This window comes from Hylobates moloch, unplaced genomic scaffold, assembly GCF_009828535.3.
Source record: "Hylobates moloch isolate HMO894 unplaced genomic scaffold, HMol_V3 SCAFFOLD_2, whole genome shotgun sequence".
Taxonomy (NCBI): Eukaryota; Metazoa; Chordata; class Mammalia; order Primates; family Hylobatidae; genus Hylobates; species Hylobates moloch.
In genome coordinates, this window is record NW_026652277.1 from 135,354,609 (window position 1) to 135,381,113 (window position 26,505).

At 38.5% G+C, this 26,505-nt stretch overlaps 1 protein-coding gene across 2 annotated transcripts in view; it reads right to left on the minus strand.

Moving 5' to 3' along the window:
• GOPC (golgi associated PDZ and coiled-coil motif containing) overlaps window positions 1-25,032 on the minus strand; it is a 42,376-nt gene extending 17,344 nt beyond the window's left edge. The window contains exons 1-3 of one of the 2 annotated variants that reach the window (XM_032157691.2): window positions 24,505-25,032; window positions 1,682-1,846; window positions 229-252 (exon numbers count right to left, since the gene is read on the minus strand). In XM_032157691.2, the coding sequence (XP_032013582.1) occupies window positions 229-252; window positions 1,682-1,846; window positions 24,505-24,789 (474 nt within the window). In that variant the 5' untranslated portion in view covers window positions 24,790-25,032. The remainder of the gene's footprint in view (window positions 1-228; window positions 253-1,681; window positions 1,847-24,504) is intronic. The other variant, XM_032157699.2, reaches the window with a different exon arrangement.
• Window positions 25,033-26,505: the final 1,473 nt, after the last annotated feature.

A 26,505-nucleotide genomic window follows, 5' to 3' on the forward strand; every position in this document is an offset into this window, starting at 1 on the left:
CTGCAAATAATGGCTATAAATCACTAACAAAAGAAAAATGTTTAACAACATGCAGTGAGAAAAGAGCAATGGGCCATCCACTGAACTTTTCAGGTACTGGAACATTAAAAAATTGCCATCATTAATGCTATTTTCAAATACAATGAGTGACAACATATAGTATGCAAATAAAACACTAAGAACACTTCAGCGTGACATATTAAAGCAAAACAGAAACAATATACTTACCAGCTCCTCCACAGAGGGGCCAGACTTCAGATATAAGAAAAAAGTTTTATAATTAGAAAAAGATCAAACAAATGATTTTATTTAGTGGTATAATCATTATAAGGAAAAATCCCACATGTTGAATATCATTTGGGTAAAGTTCATTAGAACAAATATATTTGCAATCTATAAACAATAGTAACTGTAATAGCATTAGATTAAAATTTTTTGTTTTATCAAAATTAGTCAACATAACTGGTACAGTGTTCTTTTCATCATACTCTTTCAAATTCTAATATTAAAACTTCAGGTAAATTCTTTTCTAGAGAAAATTTAGATTGTTTCTGAATGTTAATGTCAAATAGCTCGAAGAAGCAGTTATGAGCTTTTATTTCAGTTAAATAAAACCCTTCTAACACAGATTCACAGACTTTGAAAACTTAAGAGTTTAACTTAAAATTATTTTCATGAATTTTAACACATCAGTACTAGGAACTAATTAACCAAATGAAATTAACTGTAAACAAGTAAAACTTATAAATGTATTACTCTCATTATATCATCAACATCATTTCATGTCCTGCCTCTGCCAAGCAATAGCTGTCTTATTTATTGCTGTGTCCCATATAGGAACAAAATATCTGCTATCTCTTACACACTCAAAACATATGTGGTACACAGTGGCAGGAAAAATGCTTACAATATATTAAGAGCAAAAGAAAAGAATGTGCTACTGGTTGGTACCCAATTCCATTTCTTACTTCTTCCTTATTAACAGACTCCGGTTTTACTGGAAGTGGCCATATGGCCAATAGGAGACTGACATGCAGCTGGGGATGGTCAATGAAATGCTGGCAAAAATTACTGAGAAAGATTTAATAATAAGTTCTTTAAAGAAGGCTAACACAATGGAGAAGCATCTTTTTGCCCTTTCCTTAGATTAATCCTTCTTCCTGACTGAAATGCAGACATGAAAAAATCCTAAGGATGGAAACCATGAGCTAAAAATGGCAAAGCACAGTGATGGAAGGAATCTGGATCTCTAATATCTGTGGAGCTGCCGTTATCAACTCTAGACTGCCGGTCTCAGATTTCATTTCAGAGAAAAATAAGCACTATTCAAGAATAATCCCAATGTTACTTGGGATTTCTGTTATATACAACTGAATTTAATCCAACTGATACAGTAGGGCAAAAAAAAAATCTTATATGTTATAATCACAAGCATCTTTTAAACATATTTATACATATATTTTAAATAGGAAAATTCTATCAGTTGATTGTTGATATCACTGGTTATCTATAGGTGATGAGATTGTAGATTACCATAATGATCATAAACTTTATATTTCTTATATTTTCTAAATTTCCCACAATAAGCACATATATTTTATAATTTAAAAGTCTCGTTCAAAATTGTCCTCTACACCCTGTAAAATACATGCAAGGGCATGTCACTCTCTAAACTACTTACCAATTTTGCCTTAATGGTACCAGAGTCAACACTTTGACCAGTTTTAGCATGAAGCTGAAGCTGAATAGAGTGCAGCTGTAAAAGTTGATCATGTACTTCTTTCTCCAAAACAACTTTCTCTGCTTGGGTTTCTGTCAGTTCAGATTTCAGATCCACCAACTGTGCCTTATAAAGAAAACAACAGAAGAAATTAAAGATGCTTAATTATCTCTTTCTTTTGACTAATAATTGTTATTCAAGAATGACAACAGAGAGACTACCTTTGAAATAAATACATAAACATTAGAATAATATTATCTAAGATACAAGACATCCATCTAAACTGACAGAAAATCAATAGTATAAGTCAGATATTTCGGTAGCAAGAGAAATCTACTATAAGCTGTATCTTCTAATAATACAGAATGCTACTTCCATTTTACTTTGCTTACTTTAAGAAACCTTTTTACTGTTTCACCTTTATCTTCAAAGCTTATGAAAACACAAAACTATGAGGTGGTTCACCATGTGGTAGAGACAATGTGTGCTGCGGTGGATCACTAACATTAACAGTATTAGAGAAGATGTCAGTAAGTGAGTTGTGTTCTGTCTTCAATCCAACGAATACTAGCCCAAATCATCCCAATCATTATCTAGTAAAGTTATTTTAGGTGCTAAGGTATCAACTTCTGAGACTATGGTAAGCCTAAAGATCAGAGTTAACTGTAATCTTCAGCTTTAGCATAGCAGAGCAACTCATCAGGACCACTTACCAATTCAGTTTGAAGTTTTCATTTTTGCACAATTGATATATTGTTTTACAACTGTGCACAGGATGTGTCCCTTGTGTTTTTGGTTTTCCCAGCTAGCCAGTAGATTAAAGATCAAGACATGCCTTTGTTTCCTATTCAACTCAACATAATTTTGCTAAGCATCTAAGGGCCCAGAACTATGCCAGCACAATGAGAAAAAAAATTGTGGATAATATTTTTAAAAATCATAGATCATAATTTATGCCCTTGACAAGTTTTCATATCAACTGGGCTAATAAATACACATGTGGACCAACAAAAATAATGTGGCAAGTTATATATAGAGAGAGAACTGACCCAGTCCCAAGGAATTCAAACTAAAGGAAGGCTTAAAGAAAGGAAATAAGAAAAAGATTCATATTGAAAGTGAGTTTAGAAGGGCTTTGAAGGAAAACAACAACATGGACAAAATAGAAGCAGTAATGAAATACCGACATGGGAGGACTAGCAAAGGCAAAGTGGCAGAGAGACTAGAAGCCTCTCTGAGTATAGATAGGAATCAGATAATTGGAATATGTCTCTATATCCCAATTGCACCAACCAGTGCTTAGTGCATAAAAGATGCTCAAATTTAAGTATCTGTAAAGTTGAAATAAAGTCTAATACTAGCCCTGTGATTCTAGATAAAACATTCTGTTTCAAGTTTCCTCAGTTTAAAACAGTGATAATATCCATGGCTTTGACTATTCTCATAAGATTATTAATCTTATATACAAAAGAACTTATTAGAATAGGAAAATGTTATTATTGAGGAGACTAAACTACCTCAAGGGATGGTATACTGACAGACTGGATATGACCCAATAGGAGAAATGAAGCTGAACACAATGAATGGCTTTGGATGATAAACTAAAACTGATATTCACTCTAATAGGAAATCATTCTATGCCCTAAGTGACATTTTTTTGTTTTTATTTTTAATAACACCTTTATTGAGATATAATTTAGCATCATAAAATTCACTTTTAAAATATATAATATAGTGGTTTTTAGTATATTCATGAAGTTGTACAACCATAGTTACTATGTAATTTTGAAGCATTTTCTCTCAATGGCATTTTAGCAACATTACTAAGGAAGTGAAGACAAGGACACAGTAGCAACATCCTATTTGTAGCTTATCAAATGACATGTTATCATGGTAACTTTGTAAATGAAAATAAAGGATTTTACAATGCTGAAAAGAAATTGTTAGCAATACTTAGTTACACTGTGGTCTAGTACAGTGGATGTGCAATGGAAGATTAGGTCAAGAATAATGCAAGTATTTCAAGTTTTGAGAATAATGAAGCCATTGATGGAAATAGTAAGATTAGGATGACAGCTTATACAGACATGAGAGAGAGAAAAAGATAAATTTAAGTTTTAGGCATGCTGATTTTGTGTCAACCATGATATAATCAACAGGAAATATTCCACAGAATGTAGGAAATAAAGAAAATAAATAAGTGAAAAGGTGGGATCTGGATTAACACTAGGAGCACAGAGATGTGAATTCATACCATGAGTTACAGGGAGAACAGAGTATCAAGGACTGGGATGGCCCAAGAGGTAGAAGAAAAGAAGTAGCATGCTATAAATTAACCAAGACGTGGCATAATATAAATAGTGGGCTGCCTCTTGCTTTTTTACTTCCTGGAGATCACTTCCTATTAATAAAGCTTCTTCATTCCTTATTTTTAATAACTTTTTAATTCATATATAAACTTATATCAGGGAAGTACACAAGTAACACATTACAAAAAATACCTATTTAACTATCACTCAGATCTCGAAAAAAAAAAAGGGCAGTGCTAGTTCCCCAGGATCCTTCTTTTGACCCCTCCAATCACTACCTCCACCTTCATCCACAAAGGTAACCATCAGAGTATACACTGACTTCTAACACCATAAATAGTTTTGCCAGTTTTTGAATGTTTGAGTATGCTTATAAGATTTGTTCATAGCTTGTTTTGCATAGCTGCACTTCATTTTCAGTAATACTGTATTCACTAAATAAATATATGACATTACTATTTTTCATTCATTCTACTTTCCCTCAACTTAATTCTACTTCTCATTCTATTTCATTCTACTTTGGATGGGCATTGTGTTGTTTTGAATTTTTGACATTAAAATGATGTTGCTATGAATCTATCTTTTGATACATATTGCATGTATTTCTCTTGAGTATATATCTAGGAGGGAAGCTTCTGGGTTACAGAGTATGTATGTGAGACTTCAGGAGAAGAGGTCAAACACTTTTCCAAGTGATTGTAGCAACTGACATACCCACCATGTATAAGAACTCTGAGAGCTTCATATCCTTGCCTTCACTTGGCATTGTCAGTATTTTTCATTTTAGCAATTCTGGTAGGGATGCAGTGGTATTTTGTTGTGGTTTTAATTAAAATTTCCTCATTGCTAATAAGGTTTAACTGCCTTTTCATATGTTTACTGACCATTTGAATACCCTCTTTTGTGAAGTACCTGTGTTAGTCTCTTGCCTATTTTTCTAGAGTTGTCCATATTTTTCTTACTGTTTTGTAAGTTCTCTCTCTCTCTCACTCTCTCCCTCCCTCCCTCTGCCTCCCTCCCTACACACACACACACACACACACACACACACAAGACTCAGCCAGTAGAGATGAGAAGCAGCTGGACTTCGGGCACAGGCAGCGTGACTTCAGAGATGGTAGCTGGACATCGGAGAGAGGCAACTTGACTTCAGGGGAGAGCGACATGCCCTTCCCATCCCCTTTCCAGCTCCCCTCTCTGCTGAGAGCCACTTTCATCACTCCATAAAATTCTCTGCATTCACCATCCTTCAATTCATGGATGAAGGATGGTCAATGCAGAGAATTTTATTGAGTGAATGAAAGTGGCTCTCAGCATGAATTCATATTACCTCATTCTTCTTGGGCACCAGACAAGAATTCGGGACCCACCAAGTGCAGGTACCCAAAAAGGCTATCACACTGGCCCTCTGCCCTTACTGGTGGAGGGCAGCTGCCCCACAAAAGGCAAAAGGTGCAGTGAGCTGATAATACACTTCTGTCCAGCAGAGCTAAGAGAACCTTGTAACATGCCCTCTGGAGCCTTGGGATCGCAGGCACCCGGACCTGGATGCTGCCAAAGGGCCTGCATGGAGTTTGCTCCTGCAGGTACTAAAGCAGCTAGCCAGTTCCTACACCTGCTTGCCTACACACTCCCTCCCATGAGGGGTGGAGTGCAGCGGACCCAAGTGAACCAAGTTTGCTCCTGCCAGTGCCAAAGTGGCCAGCCAGTTCTCACACTTGTTTGCTCGTGTGCTCCCTCCTGCCAGGAGTTGAGCAGGGTGGGCTGAGTAAATAGGGCACCCCTGTCGTGAGTACCATGAAGGGGTCAAGAAAATATCCTGCATCAATATGAACTCCTTTATTGGGTATGAGTTACAAATACCTTCTTCCATCCTGTGGCTTCTTTTCACTTTATAAATGTGTATTTCAGTGAACAGAGTGCTTAATTTTAATGCAGCTCATTATGTTAATAGTTTCCTCCCCAACAGTAAATGCTTTTTTGGCATGAGTTCTACCTCATCTGTTATCAAGTTTGCAACTCCTGGTTTCATTTTATTTGCAATTTACTCAGTATAATTTTGTCTGATCTTTTATTTTTAGCCTTTCATCCTATTTGTCATGTTATATTTGTATATAACATAACACACATGTAAAGTCTTCATTGCTGTCTCTGGTGGCTTTTAAAATGTACCTTTTTTAAATCTTCTGGAAGCTCTGTATCTTTGTTCTAATGACTACTGTGACTTCATATCCTAATTTCCTCTTTTGACTGTATTTTAAGGTATTATCTTTAAGGTATTATCCCTTCATGAGCACTCATGAAATTAGCTAGTTAACATCTCACTTCCCTCACTCTTCTCAAACATTTAACAAAGTGTTATCCTTCTATTTCCAGCTAATAACTATGAGCGATCATCAAGCTTATTTCACATTTTCAGAATACTCTTCTCCCATTTTGAGAATTGAAAACAAAATCTATATTGCAGCGCATATAGCATTCAATATTATTCCATCATCTTTAACTCCAATAGTCTTCGTTCTGCTATTAAATATATTCTATGCTCAGTACCAGACTTTAATCAAAGCTACTCCAATGATTTCACCTCATTCCCGGGAATAGATTTATCAGAAAGGTTTCTTTGGATGAGTGGGAAAACAACCACAACCTCAAAGTGTTTTTCCTATTCTCTCATTCCACAATAATCATCACAGAAACTTCTGTGACCGAATGTGGGGGATTTCACCCCACCAACAAACAAGCAATCAATTTTGCAGCAGACATCAGTTGGGTGTCCTCCAATTCAATTTTGACACTATCTACCTGGAGATACTGTCAGATCCCACAGACTGAGGGCTCTGTCCCACAAGACTGCCCCATTCTTTTCAGACACTAGTTGCAAGCCTATGCTTCCAGAACTTCTGACTGAATGGCTTTAAGTTGGGGTTCCTACATTTCCCTTTTTAGGTTCAATTAGTTTGCTGCAGCAGCTCACAGAACTCATGGAAGCACATTTACCATTTTATTATGAAGGATGTTACAAAGGATACTGATAAAGCGATGCACAGGATAAGGACTGGGGTAAGGGACACAGAGCCTCCATGCCTTCCCTGGGGGCACCAGCCTCCATGAACTTCCATGTGTTCATCTATCCAGAAGCTTTCCTAACCCTGTCCTTTTAGGTTTTTATGGAGGCTTCACTACACAGGTGATATGGTTTGGATGCCTGTCCCCTCCAAATCTCATGTTGAAATATGATTCCCAATGTTAGAGATGGGGCCTGGTGAGAAGTGACTGGATGGATCATGGGGCAAATTCCTCATGAATGGTTTAGCACCATCCCCTTGGTGGTAACTGAATTCTCACTCAGTTCATATAAGATCTGGTTGTTGGAAAGTCTGTGACCTCCCCCACCTTACTCTTGCTTCTTTTCTTGCATGTGATCCATCTGCTCCCGCCTTCACCTTTCACTGACTGTTGGCTCACTGAGGACCTCACCAGAAGATGCTGGCATCATGCTGCCTGTACAGCCTGCAGAACTGTGAGTGAATTAAAATTTTTATAAATTATCCCCATTTGATATTTCTTTATAGTGACACAAAAACAAATTAACACAAGAGGCATAACTGGTTAAAACACTGGCTACTGGTGATCAACTTAATTCTAAGCCTCCTTCACTCTCTGGAGGCCAGGCACCAAAATCAAAGTAATTTTTTTATTCACAGTTTCCTTTTAATCCACTTGCCTAAACTTTAATCCTCTACCTATATTATTTTCTAAGAATACACAACAACTGCACAATTTTCATTTTAAATATAAGCAGGTTCTTATTTTTTCAACTGTCTTATGGATAAATACTCCAATTATTTTACCTTAAGCACCCCTCAAAAGCCTCATGTTTTGAAGGAGGAGCAAACTAAGCCAAGAAATTTGTGAACATCAAGTTGCACAGCAGGAAAATTGGATGCAGCTCAATCATAACTTTTAGCATGCCATAGAGCTCTTTTGATAAAGTTTTAGAAGGTCCAAGCTAACAACCTAAAACATCTTTATTTTACACATGAAGAAACTGAAACCTAAGCGATTATGTGAGATGCCCCAAATTACAAATTGCATGGTATTAAAACTCAGACCTCCTCCTGACATCCTTTGTAATTCTGGCAATAATAGAAAAAATGGGGAAGATGTAGTCCATGAGCTCCAAATGAGAGCATATTCCCCAAATATCAGAACTAGACAAAGCTTTAACTAAACAGGAGATTCTGAACCCCATACACACACCCCATACCCATACACATGCACAAAGACAGGCACTGGTACTCATGAGCATACACAGGTATGAATACACAGACACACCTGCAGGCATGCAAACAGGAACAGATGCAGGTACAGATATGCAAGCAAACAAAGCACACATTCCCCAAGTTGTTTAGGAATTACAAAGAAAATAGTTGACTCCACATGGCAATTTAACTATAATGAACTATAGCACAAAAAGCTGCTGATAAAGATGTAAATATTATGTCACATAAGTCCTTCTACACCTTTTGTTTTAAAGTATGTGTACAAAAAGTAATCACTTCACCTTTTAAATATCTGTATTCTCTTTATGTTTTAAAATGTAATTTAGGATGAAAGTACAGATTGGAATTTAAATCTCTAGCAATTATACCATTTAGTGCCAATATCCCAAATTTATCATAGACATCCATCTACTTTTGAAAAGGCTTTAAACCTCATATAGTCAAGAAAACAAAAATGTAAAAAATAAAAATCATATAGAGATGGCAAGATAACACTATAAAAAATACTAATGTATTAGTTATTGAATACTATATTAAGTTTAATATAGTAAATTGAGCTTCTAATTAATAAGAGAATCTTTACAGATTATATAAATCCCCTTTTCTCAGAGGAAGCAATTCCATTTTATCCGGCAAAACTGTCTTTCTTCCTGGAACTAAACTTTTAAAAGAATGCATCACAGAGATTCTTTTTCTTTTTTTTTTTTGAGATGGAGTCTCGCTGTGTCACCCAAGCTGGAGTGCAGTGGCGTGATCTCGGCTCACTGCGAGCTCCACCTCCCAGGTTCACGCCATTCTCCTGCCTCAGCCTCCCGAGTTAGCTGGGACTACAAGTGCCCACCACCACACCCGGCTAATTCTTTATATTTTTAGTAGAGAAGGGGTTTCACTGTGTTAGCCAGAATGGTATCGATCTCCTGACCTCGTGATCTGCCCGCCTCAGCCTCCCAAAGTGCTAGGAACAGAGATTCTTACATAAAAGATCCTAAGCTACCTGACAGACAACAGAGGCAGAACCATTCTTCATAAGATCTTTTCTCTTGTGACAAAAGTCAAGAAGAAAATGTAACTAATGAAAGCCATTTTGATCCATTCCTTTTCTTGTACACCTTCAAAATATCATTTAATTTAACTCATTCACTTTATTATAAAAAATCTCCCTCTATTTTTTCTTTCTTCTATGTGCCTGAGGTGGTCAAAATCACAGAATCTAATGAGTCTTACTCTAAAACACAAGACTATGACCAAACAGAAAATATATTCAAAGGTCAAATTGAAAATCTCTGCCATCCCTCAAGATAGGAAATAATACTCCTCCATACTTCGAGTCATCTCTTGAAGCAGTCATCTGGTCTATGAAAGTTCTGTGAGAAAGCTGTATCTGTTCACTCTATTTTTTTTCTATCCAACCATAATGACCACTAAGTTCATCTGCCATTAGTTCTCCCCCAAAAAATAACATTCTACAGTCTAGACAAGCAAATGTAATCCTCATAATATACTCTGAGAGATGCACTTTTTATCCAGATACGACAACTGAAGTACAGAGAGGTTAGGTAACTTCACCATGGTCATTAAAAAGCCAGTAAACCAGGCATATATAACTACTAGAGAAGCTAAGACAGGAGGATCACTTGAGCCCAGAGCTTGAGGCCAGTCTGGGCAACACAGCAAAACCCCCGTTTCTTAAAAAAACCAACCCCCCAAACAGTTATATATATATATATATATTACAAATTGTAATGAGCTGTATGAAAGAAACTAAAAGAATTAGCAGAGTGGGAGTGTATGGCTATTCTTCTGGGAAGAGTTTTGATTATTACTAAAGCAGCAGGTCCCAAGGTCTATGGGACGTTTTCAGGGGATCTGAAAGGTCAAAACTATTTTCATTATAATAAAACATTATTTGTCTTTTTCACTATGTTGACATACTGAAGGTACAAAAGTAACGATGAGTAAAATGTTGGGATTTTAGTACAAGTCAATGCGGTGGCACCAAACTCCATCAGTAGTCATTGTAGTCTTTACTGCTATGCACTTGTAGTTTTTGTCACTGTTGATGTTTTGTTTTAGTTTTTTTTTTTTGAGACAAGGTCTCACTGTGTTGTCCACGCTGGGCTGCAGTGGCATGATCACAGCTCACTGGGGCCTTGGAACTCCTGAGTAGAAATAATCCTCCCACCTCAGCCTCCTGGGTAGCTAGGACTACATGAGCACATGGTCATTTTTAAATTTTTTTGTATTTTTTGTATTTATTTAAAAATAGGTCTCACTATGTTGCTCAGGCTAGTCTTGAACTCCTAGTCTAAAGTGATGCTCTCACCTTGGCCTCTGTATTAGTCTTCACTGCTATAAAGAAATACCTGGGACTGGGTAATTTATAAATATTATAATTATAAACAAAAGAGGTTTAAATGCCTCATGGTTCCACAAGCTGTACAGGAAGCATGGCTGGGGAGGTCTCAGCAAACTTTTTTTTTTGAGACATTGTCTCACTCTTGTCACCCAGGCCAGGCTGGAGTGCAGTGGCATGATCTTGGCTCACTGCAACCTCCACTTCCCAGGTTCAAGAGATTCTCCTGCCTCAGCCTCCTGAGTAGCTGGGATTACCATTGCCCGCCACCATGCCCAGCTAATTTTTGTATTTTTAGTAGAGATGGGGTTTCACCATGTTGGCCAGACTGGTTTTGAACTGACCTCAAGTGATCTGCCCGCCTCAGCCTCCCAAAGTGCTAGGATTACAGGCCTGAGTTACCGTCTGTTAAGCCAGGAATTTAAAGGTGTGAAAAAATATAAAATAATGCTATTCTTCTAAAACATTTTTTGGTTTTAGAAAATATAATTACGTTTTAATTTAAAATCACTTATATTAACATGTAATGAGTTTATTGTAGTTATTTTTAAATGATGTAATAAAGTTTTCTCAGTTTAATTTCTAATACAATAAATTCTACATTTATACTTTTTTTATATTTTATATTTTTATATATTTATACATATAACCCACATTTAAAAAAATAAAAAAAGAGCTCTTTGGGGTTCTCAAAATTTGTAAGAATGCAAAGGGGTCCAGAAACCAAAAAGTTTGAGGACCTTAACTTAGACCTTCTGAAAAAAGGCTCATGTGGCTACACCATATAGAGTAGGGGTAGGCAATCTTTTGGCTTCCCTGGGCCACAATGGGAGAATTGTCTTGGGCCACACACAAAATACACTAACACTAATGATAGCTGTGAGCTAAAATTAAAAAGAAAAAACAAATCACGCAAAAAAAAATCTCATAATGTTTTAAGAAAGTGTACGAATTTGTGTTGGGCTGCACTCAAAGCTGTTCTGGGCCACATGCAGCCCACAGGCTGCGGGTTAGACAAGCTTGATATAGAGTAAGAGGAAAGAATGGTAAGATACATCATAGGAGGGATACCCAAATGTCAGAACATGCAGAGCCTGTCTGCCAAAATTAAGAGTTTGAATTTTATTCAAAAAGCAATTGATGAATTTATGTTTTCTTATTTTTTATTTATTTATTTTTTTGAGATGGAGTTTCGCTCTTGTTGCCCAGGCTGGAGTGCAACGGTGCAATCTCGGCTCACTGCAACCTCCACCTCCCGGGTTCAAGTGATTCTCCTGCCTCAGCCTCCCCAGGAGCTGGGATTACAGGCATGTACCACCATTCCTGGCAAATATTTTATTTTTAGTAGAGACAGGGTTTCACCATGTTGGTCAGGCTGGTCTCGAACTCTTGACCTCAGGTGATAACGCCCACCTCAGCCTCCCAAAGTGCTGGGATTACAGGCGTGAGCCACTTTGCCCAGCCCTAATGTTTTTTTTTAAAAGGCAGCTATATGTAATATGAGAGACAACATGAATGAACTGGGTTGGGGGATGTGAAATGGAAACCAGTTGATAAATCTGACAAGTAATTTGCCGTAAACCTCAAATGAAGATCCAATCAATAAAAAATGTTTCCATTTTAATTTCAAAGCACTCAGTTGCTCCATGATCAAACTGGAGATGGGGTGGGGAAGAGAATCAACCTACTCAATATTTTAGGAATATCACAAGTACTAAATCCATACTCAATATTCTTATTTAATGATGTTTAAAGTTATTTCCAATCAGTTTCAATTTTTTCCCAAAATAAGATACCATGAAATATTAACTCACAAATTATATGTTTGTGAATTACATACCAGGGGAATAAATGAACCTGAAGATCAGTCTTTCAGCAATGGAGCAGGCACTGTATACATGAATATAGAGTCAACAAGACAGATGCCATCCTAGCTCTCATGAAGTTTATATTACAGAATGATTGTGGGTAATCTTTGAAGATTTATAGCAGAACACCAGATGTGTTTCAAAAAATTCATTCATTCAAATAAACATTGAGTACTCACTGTGTACTACAATCTGGGGACAAAAAGATGAATAAGACATGGATTCTAGAAGTTCTCTATTAGGAAAAGATAAGAATGTATTTCCAGACTGGGCATGGTGGCTCACACCTTAATCCCAGCACTTTGGGAGCCCAAGGCGGGTGGATTGCTTGAGCTTAGGAGATCGAGACCAGCCTGGGCAACATAGTGAGACCCTGTCTCTACAAAAATTACAAAGAATTAGCTGGGCGTGGTGGTATATGGCTGTAGTCCCAGCTACTCAGGAGGCTGAGGTCAGAGGATCACTTAAGCCCGGAAGGTCGAGGCTGCAGTAAGTCATGATCATGTCACTACACTCCAGCCTGGGCAACAGAGTGGGACCCTGTCGCAAAAAAAAAAAAAAAGATAAAAAGATTACATTTCTAATTGTGATGCAAAGTGTGGTAAGCACTATTTGAAAGACATGTGATGTACCAATTCAAAAAGATGTAAGGGGAGGTAGTCAGAAAGAAGTTCTCTGAGCTTTGAATGGAGATCTGCTAATACAGGGAGTGGAAAGGGAAAGGTGAGATATGAAAACACCTGACAGGTGAAATAGGGAATAACTAGATCAAAATGGCTAGTATTTAACACATCCGTTCCAAATTTTTTTTTTTTTGGAGAAGGAGTCTCACTCCGTTGCCCAGGCTGGAGTGCAGTGGCATGATCCCAGCTCAATGCAACCTCCACCTCCCAGGTTCAAGTGATTCTCCTGCCTCAGCCTCCCGAGTAGCTGGGATTACAGGCATGCACCACCACACCCAGCTAATTTTGTATATTTAGTAGAAATGGGGTTTCACCATGTTAGCCAGGCTGATCTCGAACTCCTGAACTCAGGTGATCTGCCCACCTCGGTCTCCCAAAGTGCTGGGATTACAGGCGTGAGCCACTGCACCCGGCCCCAAATTTCCAATTTTAAAAAGGGGCCAAATAACCAATTCTGTAATCCATATATAAACCAATCTGATATCTATACCAAAGGAATTACTCAGCAATGTGGTTTGGGAGCACGGAAGCAAAGAATACAAAAAACAAACAAAAAGCTCCTAGAAACCAAAATAAGTTCACAAAAAGATAATGCTACCTTCTAAATCAGCTTCACAAAGCATTTGATGGTTCAAACTATTTCCCCTAAAACATGGTTCTGACCTTCAAACAGCTTACATTCTAGAGGTAGAAAGATGTGGTAACAGCTAATTATAGTACAATGTAACAAATCTAGCAGTACAAATAACTTCAAGGGCTTAGGGCAGCCTCTGCCTATAAAGAGCAGAGAGGAGTGGAGTAAGGAAAGCCCTCACTGAGACAGTGATGTAAGTGGAGTCTTGAAAGATGAGTGTGTGTTTGATACTGTAGAAAAAGGGTACAGAGATGGCATTATCGACCAAAGCCTATGTGAAAGTACAGGTGCCATAAAAGAGCAAGGCCTATTTACAGAACTAGAAATAGACCAGTTTTATTGAGGCAAAAGCAGCTAAGAAGGGGTGATAAGAGATAAGGAGAGACAGACAGGCACACTGATCACCCGGCCAAATAATTTGAATTTTAGAGAGATACAGAAAGAAGAATGACAGAATTAGGTTTGTCTTTTTAAATACAAACCATTAATATGAATCACTCTAGAATGATCAGGCAACAAAAGGATGGTCTGGAGGGAATAATGATTAGGAGACTATGTTAGGAATATGCAAGAAGAATATGGACCTTAATTATGCAGAATATCCTAATCTTATCTCATTATCTTTCCCAGACCTGCTCCTCCTTTTCCTGTATTCCTTACTTCAGTAAACAGTAATGTGTTAACTTCCTAGGGCTGTTACAAAAAATTAGCACAAGGCTGGGCACGGTGGCTCATGCCTGTAATCCCAGACTTTGGCAGGCCGAGGCGGGAGGATCACTTGAAGTCAGGAGTTTGAGACAAGCCTGGCCAACATGGTGAAACCCTGTCTCTACTAAAAATATAAAAATTAGCCAGGCATGCTGGCTGGCGCCTGTAATCCCAGCTACTCGGGAGGCTGAGGCAGGAGAATTGCTTGAACCTAGGAAGCAGAGGTTGCACTGAGCCGAGATTGTGCCACTGCGCTCCAGCCTGGGCAACAGAGTGAGACTCTGCGAAAAAAAAAAAAAAATTACCACAAACGTGGTGGCTTAAAACAACGTAAGTTTATTCTTTCACATTTCAGGATGCCACAAGTTTGAAATAAGGTATTGACAGGGCTGGCTCTTTCTGGAGATCCTGTGCCTCTCTCCTAGCTTTCGGTGCTGTTGGCAATCACTGGCATCCCTTGGCTTGTAGATACATCACTCCAATCTCTGCTTCTATCATCACATAGCCTTCTTCTCTGTGTCTGTGTGTGGCCTTTTCTGTCTCCTATCAGCACACTTTCATTGGATTTAGGGCCCCCTCTAATCCACTATAATCTTACCTCCATCTTTACATAATTACACCTGCAACGACCCTCTTTCTAAATAAGGTCACATCCTGAGGTTTTGGGGGTGGGTATGAATTTTGGAGGGATACGATTCAACCCACTACAGATACTGATCAATCATTTCCCAAACAGAAATGTGGTGTTATCCTTAACTCTTTCTCTTATCTTCTGCATCTATATAATTATCAAATCCTGTCAATTCTCCTTCCTTAGTCTTCAATTTATCTCCTTTTCATCAGCCCCACTACCACTTTCACTTCAATAACACACTTGTCTGTATAACAAACTCCTTTGCTATAACATTGAATAAACCTAGTTATTACTCTCATTACCGTGCCTGTACCTAAACAGATATGCATTGCTAGAGAAAGTCACACAACAGTACAGACCGGTTGCACCATAATTTATGGTAACTAACCCCAAGCCAGTCCTCAACAATGCCTGGCAGTCCTGTTTCCCTGGCCAACTGGCTCTCCCACTCTTTCATAACTATTTCAAACCTCTTCTGCTAGCCTCATGCTCTTACTCTCACCTACTTTCAGCAACTGACCTGGGCTCTTATTTTACAGAAAAAAAAAAGCCATCAAACAGAAACTTCCACAACCTCCTACTGTCCGCTCTCATTCTCTCCCGCTTCTAAGTAGCTGTTATTACAGAATCTTACTAATATTAATTACCCCACTCTTTTCCTATATTTGGCTTTTCTCTCAAGTAGATGCTTCTCATAGACTTATGTTTTATTTGTTTTTATTTAAAAACAAAATGAAAACAAAATCTCCCTTGTACCCTACAATCTTACTTCTTGCTATCTATTCAGCCACACTCTCTTTCTGTCTGCTTTTCTCTCCACCTCCTCCATCCCCCATCAGACATAAATAATGTGTTTGTGCAGAGACTGATTTCTCTAGCTCCGTAGCCTCAGGCCTCTTACTTAATCCCTGTAAAGGTAGAGTAACTATTCTAATAAACCTGTTTCACAGGACTGTTGTGAGAATTGGATGAATCAGTCTATGTAAAAGACTCAGAAGAGAGGTTGGCCCACGGTTATTGATCAAAATAAAATGTTGGCAATATTGTTATTGCTAATAATATAACACATTCATCTATCTATTCAGGCAACCAGCTGCACAAGATTGTCACTTGTATTTATCCTGAACTCCCTCATCCCTCTGTTCCAATCCATCTCTAGATTTTTTTTATTTTTACCTCTCCAGTTTCGCTTGTTCTGAATACTTTCTCCTACCTCTATTATCTTACTCCACACTATCATAATCTCACATAAACAGAAACCTTCTAAACAATTTTCTGCATTCATTCATGTCATTCTCCCCAACTTTCTCCATACCATAGCCAGAGTGAACTATTCTAACTTCATATCTGAGGCTACGAACTGGTTTAAAAGACCTCCCACGATTATGATAAAGCCCCAAATATTTTTGCATGGCCTATAAAGTCATGTAGAAATAGTCCCTCCCTGTCTGTTCAAACTTATCTTGCATCTTGCTTCTTTTGCCCTCTTCTCTTGTAACACATACCAACTGTCTTTCAAATCTTCAAATGCACTATGCTCTTGCCCATCACAGGTGCTTTTCACTTCCCATTCCCTCTACTGCAATGCTGAATGGCATTCCTATTTCTCTTAGCTTCATTCATTCCTATTCACACATAATTCCTTTATGTCTTAGCTCAATAACTTCCTCAGGGAAGCCTTCTCTGACATCCCAAAATAGGGTCTCATTTACTCTTATGTACCTTTCACAGTATTCATCAAAGTTGCAATTTCCCATTTACATGATTATTCTCCCAACAAATTCCTCCAATATAATCCAAACTCCATAAAAGCCATGACTACATCCCTTTTTTGCTCTCCATTGTATCCCAAGTGCCCAATACAGCATCTGGCACATAATTCGTGTTCATAAGTGCATACTGGATCAATATTAAACTTCAGCTTCAATGTTGCAAAACAGCCTGTTTAAAAACAGGACAGACTTAAAGCAGCAAAGGGACAAGCATATCACCAGTTCATTATCAATGTGGCTCTAGATCAAAGTTAAAAGTTTCTCTGCTGATGGCTATGAACAGTAAATCACTTCAAAGAGATACTAACGGAGCAATTGCTGACGGAAAGGAGGATGTGACAGGTGTATTGTGCTGTTACTTAAAAAAAGGAGTAATAGGCAGAATGCTATTTCAAGGCAGAGGTGAGTTTTTTAAAGTATTGGTTCACAACCTTTATTCTATTCCACACACCTACTACTGCTACTATTACTATTCCTACTGTAAACCTAAAAGGAAAAGGCTGAGGCACAAAATATACTTTAGTTTACCTGAGCCAAAATGAGGACAGCTACCCAACACATATTTCCCAGATGCCTGGGGAGTGCTCTGGCACCTGAGTTACAAGCAGATTTTAAAGGGAAAAAGGAACAAGGCAGATACAAAGTTGCTTGATAAGAATTCTCATTGGTTTACAATCACTGATTAGTGACTGGCTATTCATTGTTGCACTATAAGGTATGACTTATGGTGTCCAGCATACGGTATTTTATGGCTACTTGGCGTCAGTTAGTCTAAATCCTACATAGAAGGTGGCTTCAAGAGATAATTAGGTCAAAAGGGAGTGCCATAACTGCGGTTTCATTCCAGTGCCTCTCTGGGCCTCACAATAGAAAGGAATTCAGTTGTGTTTTGTTTTGTTTGGGTTTTGTTTTGTTTCATTTTGTTTTTTCAGTAGGTTTCTGGGGAACAGGTGGTGTTTGGTTACGTGAATAAGTTATTTAGTGGTGATTTCTGAGATTCTGGTGCACCCATCACCTGAGCAGTGTACACTGTATCCAATGTGTCGTCTTTTATCCCTCATCCCCTTCCCACCCTTTACTCCAGATCCCCAAAGTCCATTGTATCATTCACATGCCTTTGCATCCTCCTAGCTTAGCTCCCATGTATGAGTGAGAACATACATTTGGTTTTCCATTCCTGAGTTACTTCATTTAGAATAATGGTCTCCAATCAATTCCACCCAGGTTGCTGCAAGTGCCACTATTTCATTCCTTTTTATGGCTGAGTAGTATTCCATGGTGTCTGTATATATACACACCATATTTTTTTAATCCACTCATTGATTGATGGGCATTTGGGCTGGTTCCATATTTTTGCAATTGTGAATTGTGCTAGTATAAACGTGTTTGCAAGTATCTTTTTCATATAATGACTTCTTTTCCTCTGGGTAAATACCCAGGAGTGGGGTTGCTAGATCAAATGGTAGATCTACTTTTAGTTCTTTGAGGAATCTCCACACTGTTTTCCATAGTGGTTGTACTAGTTTACATTCCCACCAACAGTGTAAAAGTGTTCCCTTTTCACCACATCCACGCCAACATCTATTTTTTTTTATTTTTTTGATTATGGCCATTCTTGCAGGAGTAAGGTAGTATTGCATTGTAGTTTTGATTTGCATTCCCCTGATCATTAGTGATGTTGAGCATTTTTTCATGTTTGTTGGCCATTTGTATACCTTCTTTAGAGAATCATCTATTCATGTCCCTAGCCCTCTTTTTTGATGGGATTGTTTGTTTTTTTCTTGATTTGTTTGAGTTCCTTGTAGATTCTGGATATTAGTCCTTTGTCAGATGTACAGATTGTGAAGATTTTCTCCCATTCTGTGGGTTGTCTGTTTACTCTGCTAATTATTTCTTTTGCTGTGCACAAAGTTTTTAGTTTAATTAAGTCCCATCTATTTATCTTTGCTTTTGTTGTATTTGCTTTTGGGTTCTTAGTCATGAAGTCTTTGCCTAAGCCAATATCTAAAAGGGTTTTTCCAATGTTATCTTCTAGAATTTTTATGTTTTCAGGTCTTAGATTTAAGTCTTTGATCCATCTTGAGTTGATTTTTATATATGGTAAGAGAGGAGGATCCAGTTTCATTTTTCTACATGTGGCTTGCCAATTGTCCCAGCACCATTTGTTGAATAGGGTGTCCTTTCCTCACTTTATGTTTTTGTTTGCTTTGTCAAAGATCAGTTGGCTGTTAGTATTTGGCTTTATTTCTGGGTTCTCTATTCTGTTTCATTTGTCTGTATGTCTGTTTTTATACCACTATCATGCTGTTTTGGTAACTTTGGCCTTATAGTATAAAGTCGGGTAACCTAACGCCTCCAGATTTGTTTTTTTTGCTTAGTCTTGCTTTGGCTATGTGGGCTCTTTTTGGTTCCATATGAATTTTAGGATTGTTTTTTCTAGTTCTGTGAAGAATGATGGTGGTATTTTGATGGGAATTGCATTGCATTTGTAGATTGCTTTTGGCGGTATGGTCATTTTCATAATATTGATTCTACCCATTCATGAGCATGGGATGTGTTTCCATTTGTTTGTGTCACCTATGATTTCTTTCAGCAGTGTTTTATAGTTTTCTTTGTATAGGTCTTTCCCTCCTCAGTTAAGTATATTCCAAAGTATTTTAATTTTTTTGTAGGTCTTATAAAAGTGGCTGAGTTCTTGATTTGATTCTCAGTTTGGTCAGTGTTGGTATATAGGAGGGCTACTGACTTGTGTACATTAATTTTGTATCCTGAAACTTTGCTGAATTCATTTACCAGTTCTAGGAGCTTTATGGATGAATCCTTAGGGTTTTCTAGGTATACTATCATGTCATCAGCAAACAGCAATAGTCTGACTTCCTCTTTAACCATTTGGATGTCCTTTATTTCTTTCTCTTGTCTGATTGCTCTGGCTAGGACTTCTAGTACTACATTGAATAGAAGTGGTGAAAGTGGGCACATTCTTCAGATAAAAAGTCTCTTTTCTTTTTTTTTCCTTCCACAGTGCTACTACTATTCCAATCAATGCCTGTGATTCCAGCATAGCCATGATCAAGTGGCTCACAACAGCAAAAACTCACAAGCACGTGGAAAGTGTGAGAGATGTGAGCAATTTGAAATGGCACCACCTCAAAATATACTGATATTCTCTGCTATTCCATTCTCCTCAGATATGACTCTTCCCAAATATTGCTATGGCAAAAAGCAGTCACATGGATATCATTTGTATTTAATTTTAAGATGTAACCTATGTTCTCAAAAAACAAAAAATAGAACATATACACTAGGGATATATGCTCCCTAAAATCAGTATGTTGAACAATATGTGCACTCCCATGTTTATTGCAACACTATTCACAATAGCCAAGATATGGAAGCAACCTATATTTCCACAACAGAGGAACAGATTTAAAAAAAAAAAAAGTGGTATATATACACAAAGGAATACTACTCAGCCATAAAAAAGAATGAAATCCTGCATTCAAGACCACATGGATGAGCTTGGAGGACATTAAGTAAAATAAGCAAGGCACAGAAAGATATATAATGGATGTTCTCACTCAAATGTAGAAGCTAAAAAAATTGATCTACCAGGCATGGTGGCCCACACCTGTAATACCAGCATTTTGAGAGGTTGAGGCAGGAGGATCTCTTGAGCCCATGAGTTCAAGACCAGCCTAAGCAACATAGTAAAACCCCATCTCTACAAAAAAAAAAAAAGAAAGAAAGAAAAATTAGGAGCTCATGCCTGTAGTCCTAGCTACTTGGGAGGCTGAAGCAGCAGGATCAACTGAGCTGGCAGTTGGAGGCCACAGTGAGCTATGATTGCACCACTGCACTCCAGCCTGGGTAACAGAGTGAGGCCCTCTCAAAAAAAGAAAAAAAAAAGTTGATCTCGTTGATCTCATAGAAGTAGAGAATAGAACAGTGGTTACTATAAGTTGGGAAGGGTGAGGCGGGTAGGAAGATGTTGGTTAACACAGCGGTCGCCAACCTTTTTGGCATCAGGGACTAGTTTTGTGGAAGACAATTTTTCCACAGGGCAGCGTGGGGATGGTTTCAACAAAAGACATTAGACTCTCATAAGAAGTAGGCAACCAAGATACCTCACATGTGCAGTTCACAACAGGAACAGGATTTGTGCTCCTATGAGAATCTAGTGCCACCACTGATTTGACAGGAGCCAGAGCTCAGGCTGTAATGCTCTCTCGCCCACTGCTCACCTCCTGCTATTCAGCCAGTTCCTAAGAAGCCACAGACCATTACTGGTCCACAGCCTGGGGTAACAAAATTATAGCTGAATAGGAGGAAAAAGTTCTAGTATTCTACAGCACTGTAAGATGATTACAGTTAATAGTAGCTTAATGTATATATTCAAACAGCTAGAAGAGCAGGTTCTGAATTGTTTCTAACATGAATAAGAGTGAGGTGATGGATATGCTAATTATCCTAATTTGATCATTATTGATTATGTGTATCCAAATACCACACTGTGCCCCCTAAACAGGTACGATTATTATGTCAATTAAAAATAAAAAAGAATAGCCTTAATAGCCTATTCAAGTAAAAAAGTAACCTATGATTTTTTTGCAGCAAAATTTAATATTTTAATAATATAGTGTTTAATGTTAACTACATTATAAATTACCCAAATTGGAGGTATCTGTTTCTTCATTATATAAAAATATTTTATTACAGTAATATGATTTAAGGTATTAACCTCTGAAACCACTGAATGTCACGTTTGTCATATCAAACCATTAAGTGGTCTCAAATATGTCTTAATGTCCATATAATTAAAACAATAGAACAAATTCAATCCTTTTACTAAAAAGTAAAAAGGGGCAAGAAAATATGGAAACTGTTTCAAGATTTCAAACAATATATGGAGCAACCACTGAAATTCTGTGGATGGAACAGCAGCAAGTCTACTTTGAAAGGCACTGCTGACAATGAACTTCTTTCCACAGCAACACACAATCGATTCCATGAAAACGGCAGAAGCTGCTAAACGTGTACAAATTAACATCAACGACAAATAAGTCGACTGTAACTGAAAAAACACAAACAAATGAACAAACAAACAAAAATCATTAGGATTTTTCCCCTCCCCATTTTCCTAAGATCTTTAAATCAAGAGTTTCAAGCATGTTTAAAAAACATGCTCACACACTGTGATATGCTAGCATTTCTTATTTTGAGAAATAATGCAACCTCCTAAACCAGGACATAAAGTCAGAATGTGTGATTTTAATTTCTGAAAAAAGAATATGCGTAATTTATTATAATTCTGAATACTCATCTAAAATATTTAAAGACAAAAAAAATGGAACACAACCTCCTACTCAGAAAATTATCCTTCCTCCCAATTTCTATTTTTATATCTGACATAAAAAAAAAATCCCTGTTTAAAGTTTCCTTAGGTCATTTTAAAAATAAATAAAATATTGTTTCTTTTTTAAAAAGTTGTTAATGCCCAGTTGATACTGCAGTTGTAAATGATATGAAATTTCTCACGTGATGTTTTAGTCCACTTTCTGTCTCTTATAACAGAATACCAGAAACTAGGTAATTTATAAAGAAAAGGAATTTATTTCTTACAGTTATGGAGACAGAGAAGTCCAAGGTCGAGGGGCCAGATCTCGAGAAATCGAGAGCCTTCTTGCTGGCAGGGGATCTGTGCAGAGTATGGAAGCAGCATAGGGTGTCACATGGCAAGGAGGCTGAGCATGCTAACATGCTTACTCAGGTCTCTCCTCCTCTTCTTATAAACCACCAGTTCTACACTCCTATGATAACTCATTCATCCATTAATCCAATAACAAATCAATCTATAAGTGGATTAATCCATTCATAAGAACAGAGTACTCATGATCCAATCTCCTCTTAAAGGCCCCACATTGGAGATTCAATACTGTCACATTGGGGATTAAGTTTCCCATACATGAAATTTGGGGGACACATTCAAATTATACCATGTGGTAAAAGCTACTCTTGATCTTTGTTGTTTAAAGCTAGAGAACTAATGGCCAGGCACAGTAGCTCATGTCTGTAATCAAAGCACTTTGGGAGGCGGAGGCAGGAGGATCACTTGAGGCCAGGAATTCAAGACCAACCTGGGCAACAAAGCACTCTATCTCTTTTTTTAAAAAAAATAATAAGATAAAATAAGATGAAATAAAGCTAAAGTACTATTTCCAGAAAACATTAAATGCAATTTCACTATCTGAGAAAAATAGCTTTGCTGTGGACATTACTACCAATAAAGAAATTGAGAGATGTTTTCATTTACCTACAGTAAGAAGTGATTACTTTCATATTAGCACTTTCTAATCTTTTCAAAAAGGATAGAGGAAATTAACAGTTCTCGCAGTGGAGAAGAGCCACAATTCTTGGATATGTAAATCTATGTTAATCAAAGATTAATTATGCCACATATTTCATGGCTAATAGGAGAGAAAGAATGCTGACCACTAGGCAAGGAGAGGATGTTTATCTGACATTCATATTGATATAGATACAATGGGCACTCTCAATGACAACGAGTAATGATGATTTCTTAGGAAAGCATGTTCAGAGTTTTGCACATCACTGATTATCCCATTTTTATCTATTATACTTTTTGAAAAGACCCATTCTCTTAAATTGCCTAGTTAGAAAGTACTCTTTATGCAATAATGTTAATTTATCTTGATTTCTAAATATTTTAATAATGCCCTTTTTAAATTTTCTGCACAATATGATAGTTTTTTTTGTTTTTTTGAACCACAGCCACTCCACCCTCACCCACAATCAGGATCAGAGATTAAAGCAAATGATTCTTTATACTCTCTCAAAAATAAATCCAGACTTTGGAAAATTACACAGTAATGTACAAGCATATAAAAACTCAATGTCAGAAGTAATTTCAATAATTGCAGGGAGGTCTCTGGAGCTATCTGCCTGTAATTTAAGGACCAACTATGGATGTAAACCGAGACAATGATACTATCGTTATGCACTACGAAATTTTCCTAAGAGCTTTGATCAGATTCCCCTAAATAGTTTATGCATGTCTCTGTATGCAATCATAGGCGCTGACCTGGAATAATTAAAATGAAAATAATCAGGGCTGTATCTGTCTTAACATATACAAACTCGGTTTATCAATGTGAAAGTAGATCTGCAAAACTCAATTGTCAAAAGGTGGCCTATGGTATTTTCATGACAGAGAATCTTTGCTAGGTTTGTTAATGTAACATGTGCAAGGGAGGCTGGTGTATGTAATTAGTTTCCTCCTCAGAGAGATGCTAGGAAGGTGGACGACAGTACTCCGGGAACTCACACGTCGGTCTAGGGCCCTTTTTGTCCCCCACCCTCACCTCACTCCTTTCCTTCGCACACACAGACATGCAATCTCCCATCACATTTGAAGCCCTGGTGGGCAGTTTTCTAGGGTCGTTTCACTGGAGCGTCAAATGGGATCTGACGCCACCGGGCAGCCTGGGGTTGGATGCCATAGCGACCAGCACCCACGGCTCACCTCCAGCTTGTGGTTGATTTGAGACACAGACTGGGCTTTGTGGCAAAGCTGTGCAAAGCAGGAGCTCAGGCTGGTCATCTTCTGCCGCCCCTCATAAGTGATGTCCGCCTGGTCTGGATCGATCTCGCCCAGGAGCAGATCCACATCCACAAAAGCCTTGTCGAACTCCTTCTCCAGCACCTCCAGCCACCGGAACATGGATACCCCGCCGGGGGCCCCCACGGAGCAGGAGGCGCCCCCTGGGCCCCCTCCGGCTGCTGCTGGGCATGGACTGCCCGCCGACATGGCGCCGTCAAGGGCCTCTCCCGACTGGTGAAGACCCTCGCCGCCCCCCGCGCACGAAGGGAACTGCTGGGACTGAGGGGACCCCCGCGCGCGCGCGCACGCTCCGTCACCTCCCTTCACCTCGCGCCGTTAACGCCAGCAACACAGCCACAGAACCGCAGGAGTAACGAGGCTGAAGCTGAGGCGGCAGCGGCAGCGACACACGGAAGACTCAGTCCGTCCCACCTCCCAGCCTGCTCCCGCTGCGCATGCGTAGCGAAGAGCTGGGCGGACGCAGCCAGGAGAGACAAAATAGGCGGGGACAGGATGCGACCTTGGCCTATGAAAGGCCTCAGCTTGGGACCGGCCTGTCAGCGGCCATATTAACAACTGGCAAACTACGGCCTGAATCCCTGAGAAACGGAGGCGCGTGGTTTCTGCATCCTGGTTGGAAAGACCCGAGAATGAGAAAGGTGTCCACGTCGCAGAAAGGAAGGATTTCCGCCGGTTTGACTTAACAGTTAGCGGGAGCCGTTCCAAAATCCTCCCAGAAAGTTGCTGCGGTGGCATCTAGGGTCAGGGAGGGGAGAGCAAGGAAGGGCGGTGTGAGCATGCGCAATAGCCACGTTTTACCTTTTCGATTCCAGTTCCTGGATAGGATGGAGTGGGTGTACACACTGGCTGTTCTTGGTAAACCAGACCCCAAATTCCAGGTGTGGACTGCCTAAAGCTGCGCTTTGAAGCGGCTGGCCAGATTTTGCGGAATTAATAGAAGACTTTTTGTCTTGTGATTAAGAGTCAGGTAGACCTGGGTTCAATTCTTACCTCTGTCACATACTACGTGTGTCATCTTACATATATTAGTTAACCTCGAAACCAAGTTTCCAAATTTTGCTTAACTCAGTTGTAACGTAAAACGCTTAGCGTCACTTCTTGGCACACGATATTCCTCTTAATACACCATAGGTCACACATTTCAAAAGCAACTACAGTAGTGCTTCACTTAAGATGGGGATATGTTCTTAGGAATGTGTCCTTAGGTTAATCATCCCTAAGGGAACATCGTAGAGTGTATTTAAACACAAACCTAGATAGTATAGCCTACTACACACCCAGGCTATATGATGTAGCCTATTGCTCTTAGGCTGTAAACCTGTACAGCATGTTGCCATTCTGAATACGGTAGGCAATTATAACACAGTGGTAACTATTTGTGTACTTAAACATATCTAAACATAGAAAGGTACAGTCATATACTCTTATAGGATCACCATAGTTTATGTGATCCATTCATGGCTGAAGCCTTGTTATTTGGCACATAACTGCACTTTAAAAGGTGTATTTATTTGAAAACTGGTAGTGTCCCCACACGTGACATTTCAGAAAATCAAAATTGTGAACTCATATATTTACAAATATATTGAATGCAGAACTCTGTTGCGACATGAAGACACAAAAATGAATGAGACATGACCCTTACTCAAGATAGGCTAGTGAGGCTACTAACTCTCAACTATAACTTTAACTTGAATTTTTCAGTGCCTTTAAAAGTATCCAGCAACTCCTCTCTTTACATTCTGCCTACTTCCACTTCAAGTGTAGACAGTCCTAGAAAGGGAAAGAGAAACCTGTGTGATTAGAGTAGGCTGGTGGAAACTCCTGCATTACCTAGAAGCCTATTTAGCTGAGTGCAGTCTGCTGTTACCTGTTTTTGGGACAGACCCTTCCAGTTAATCA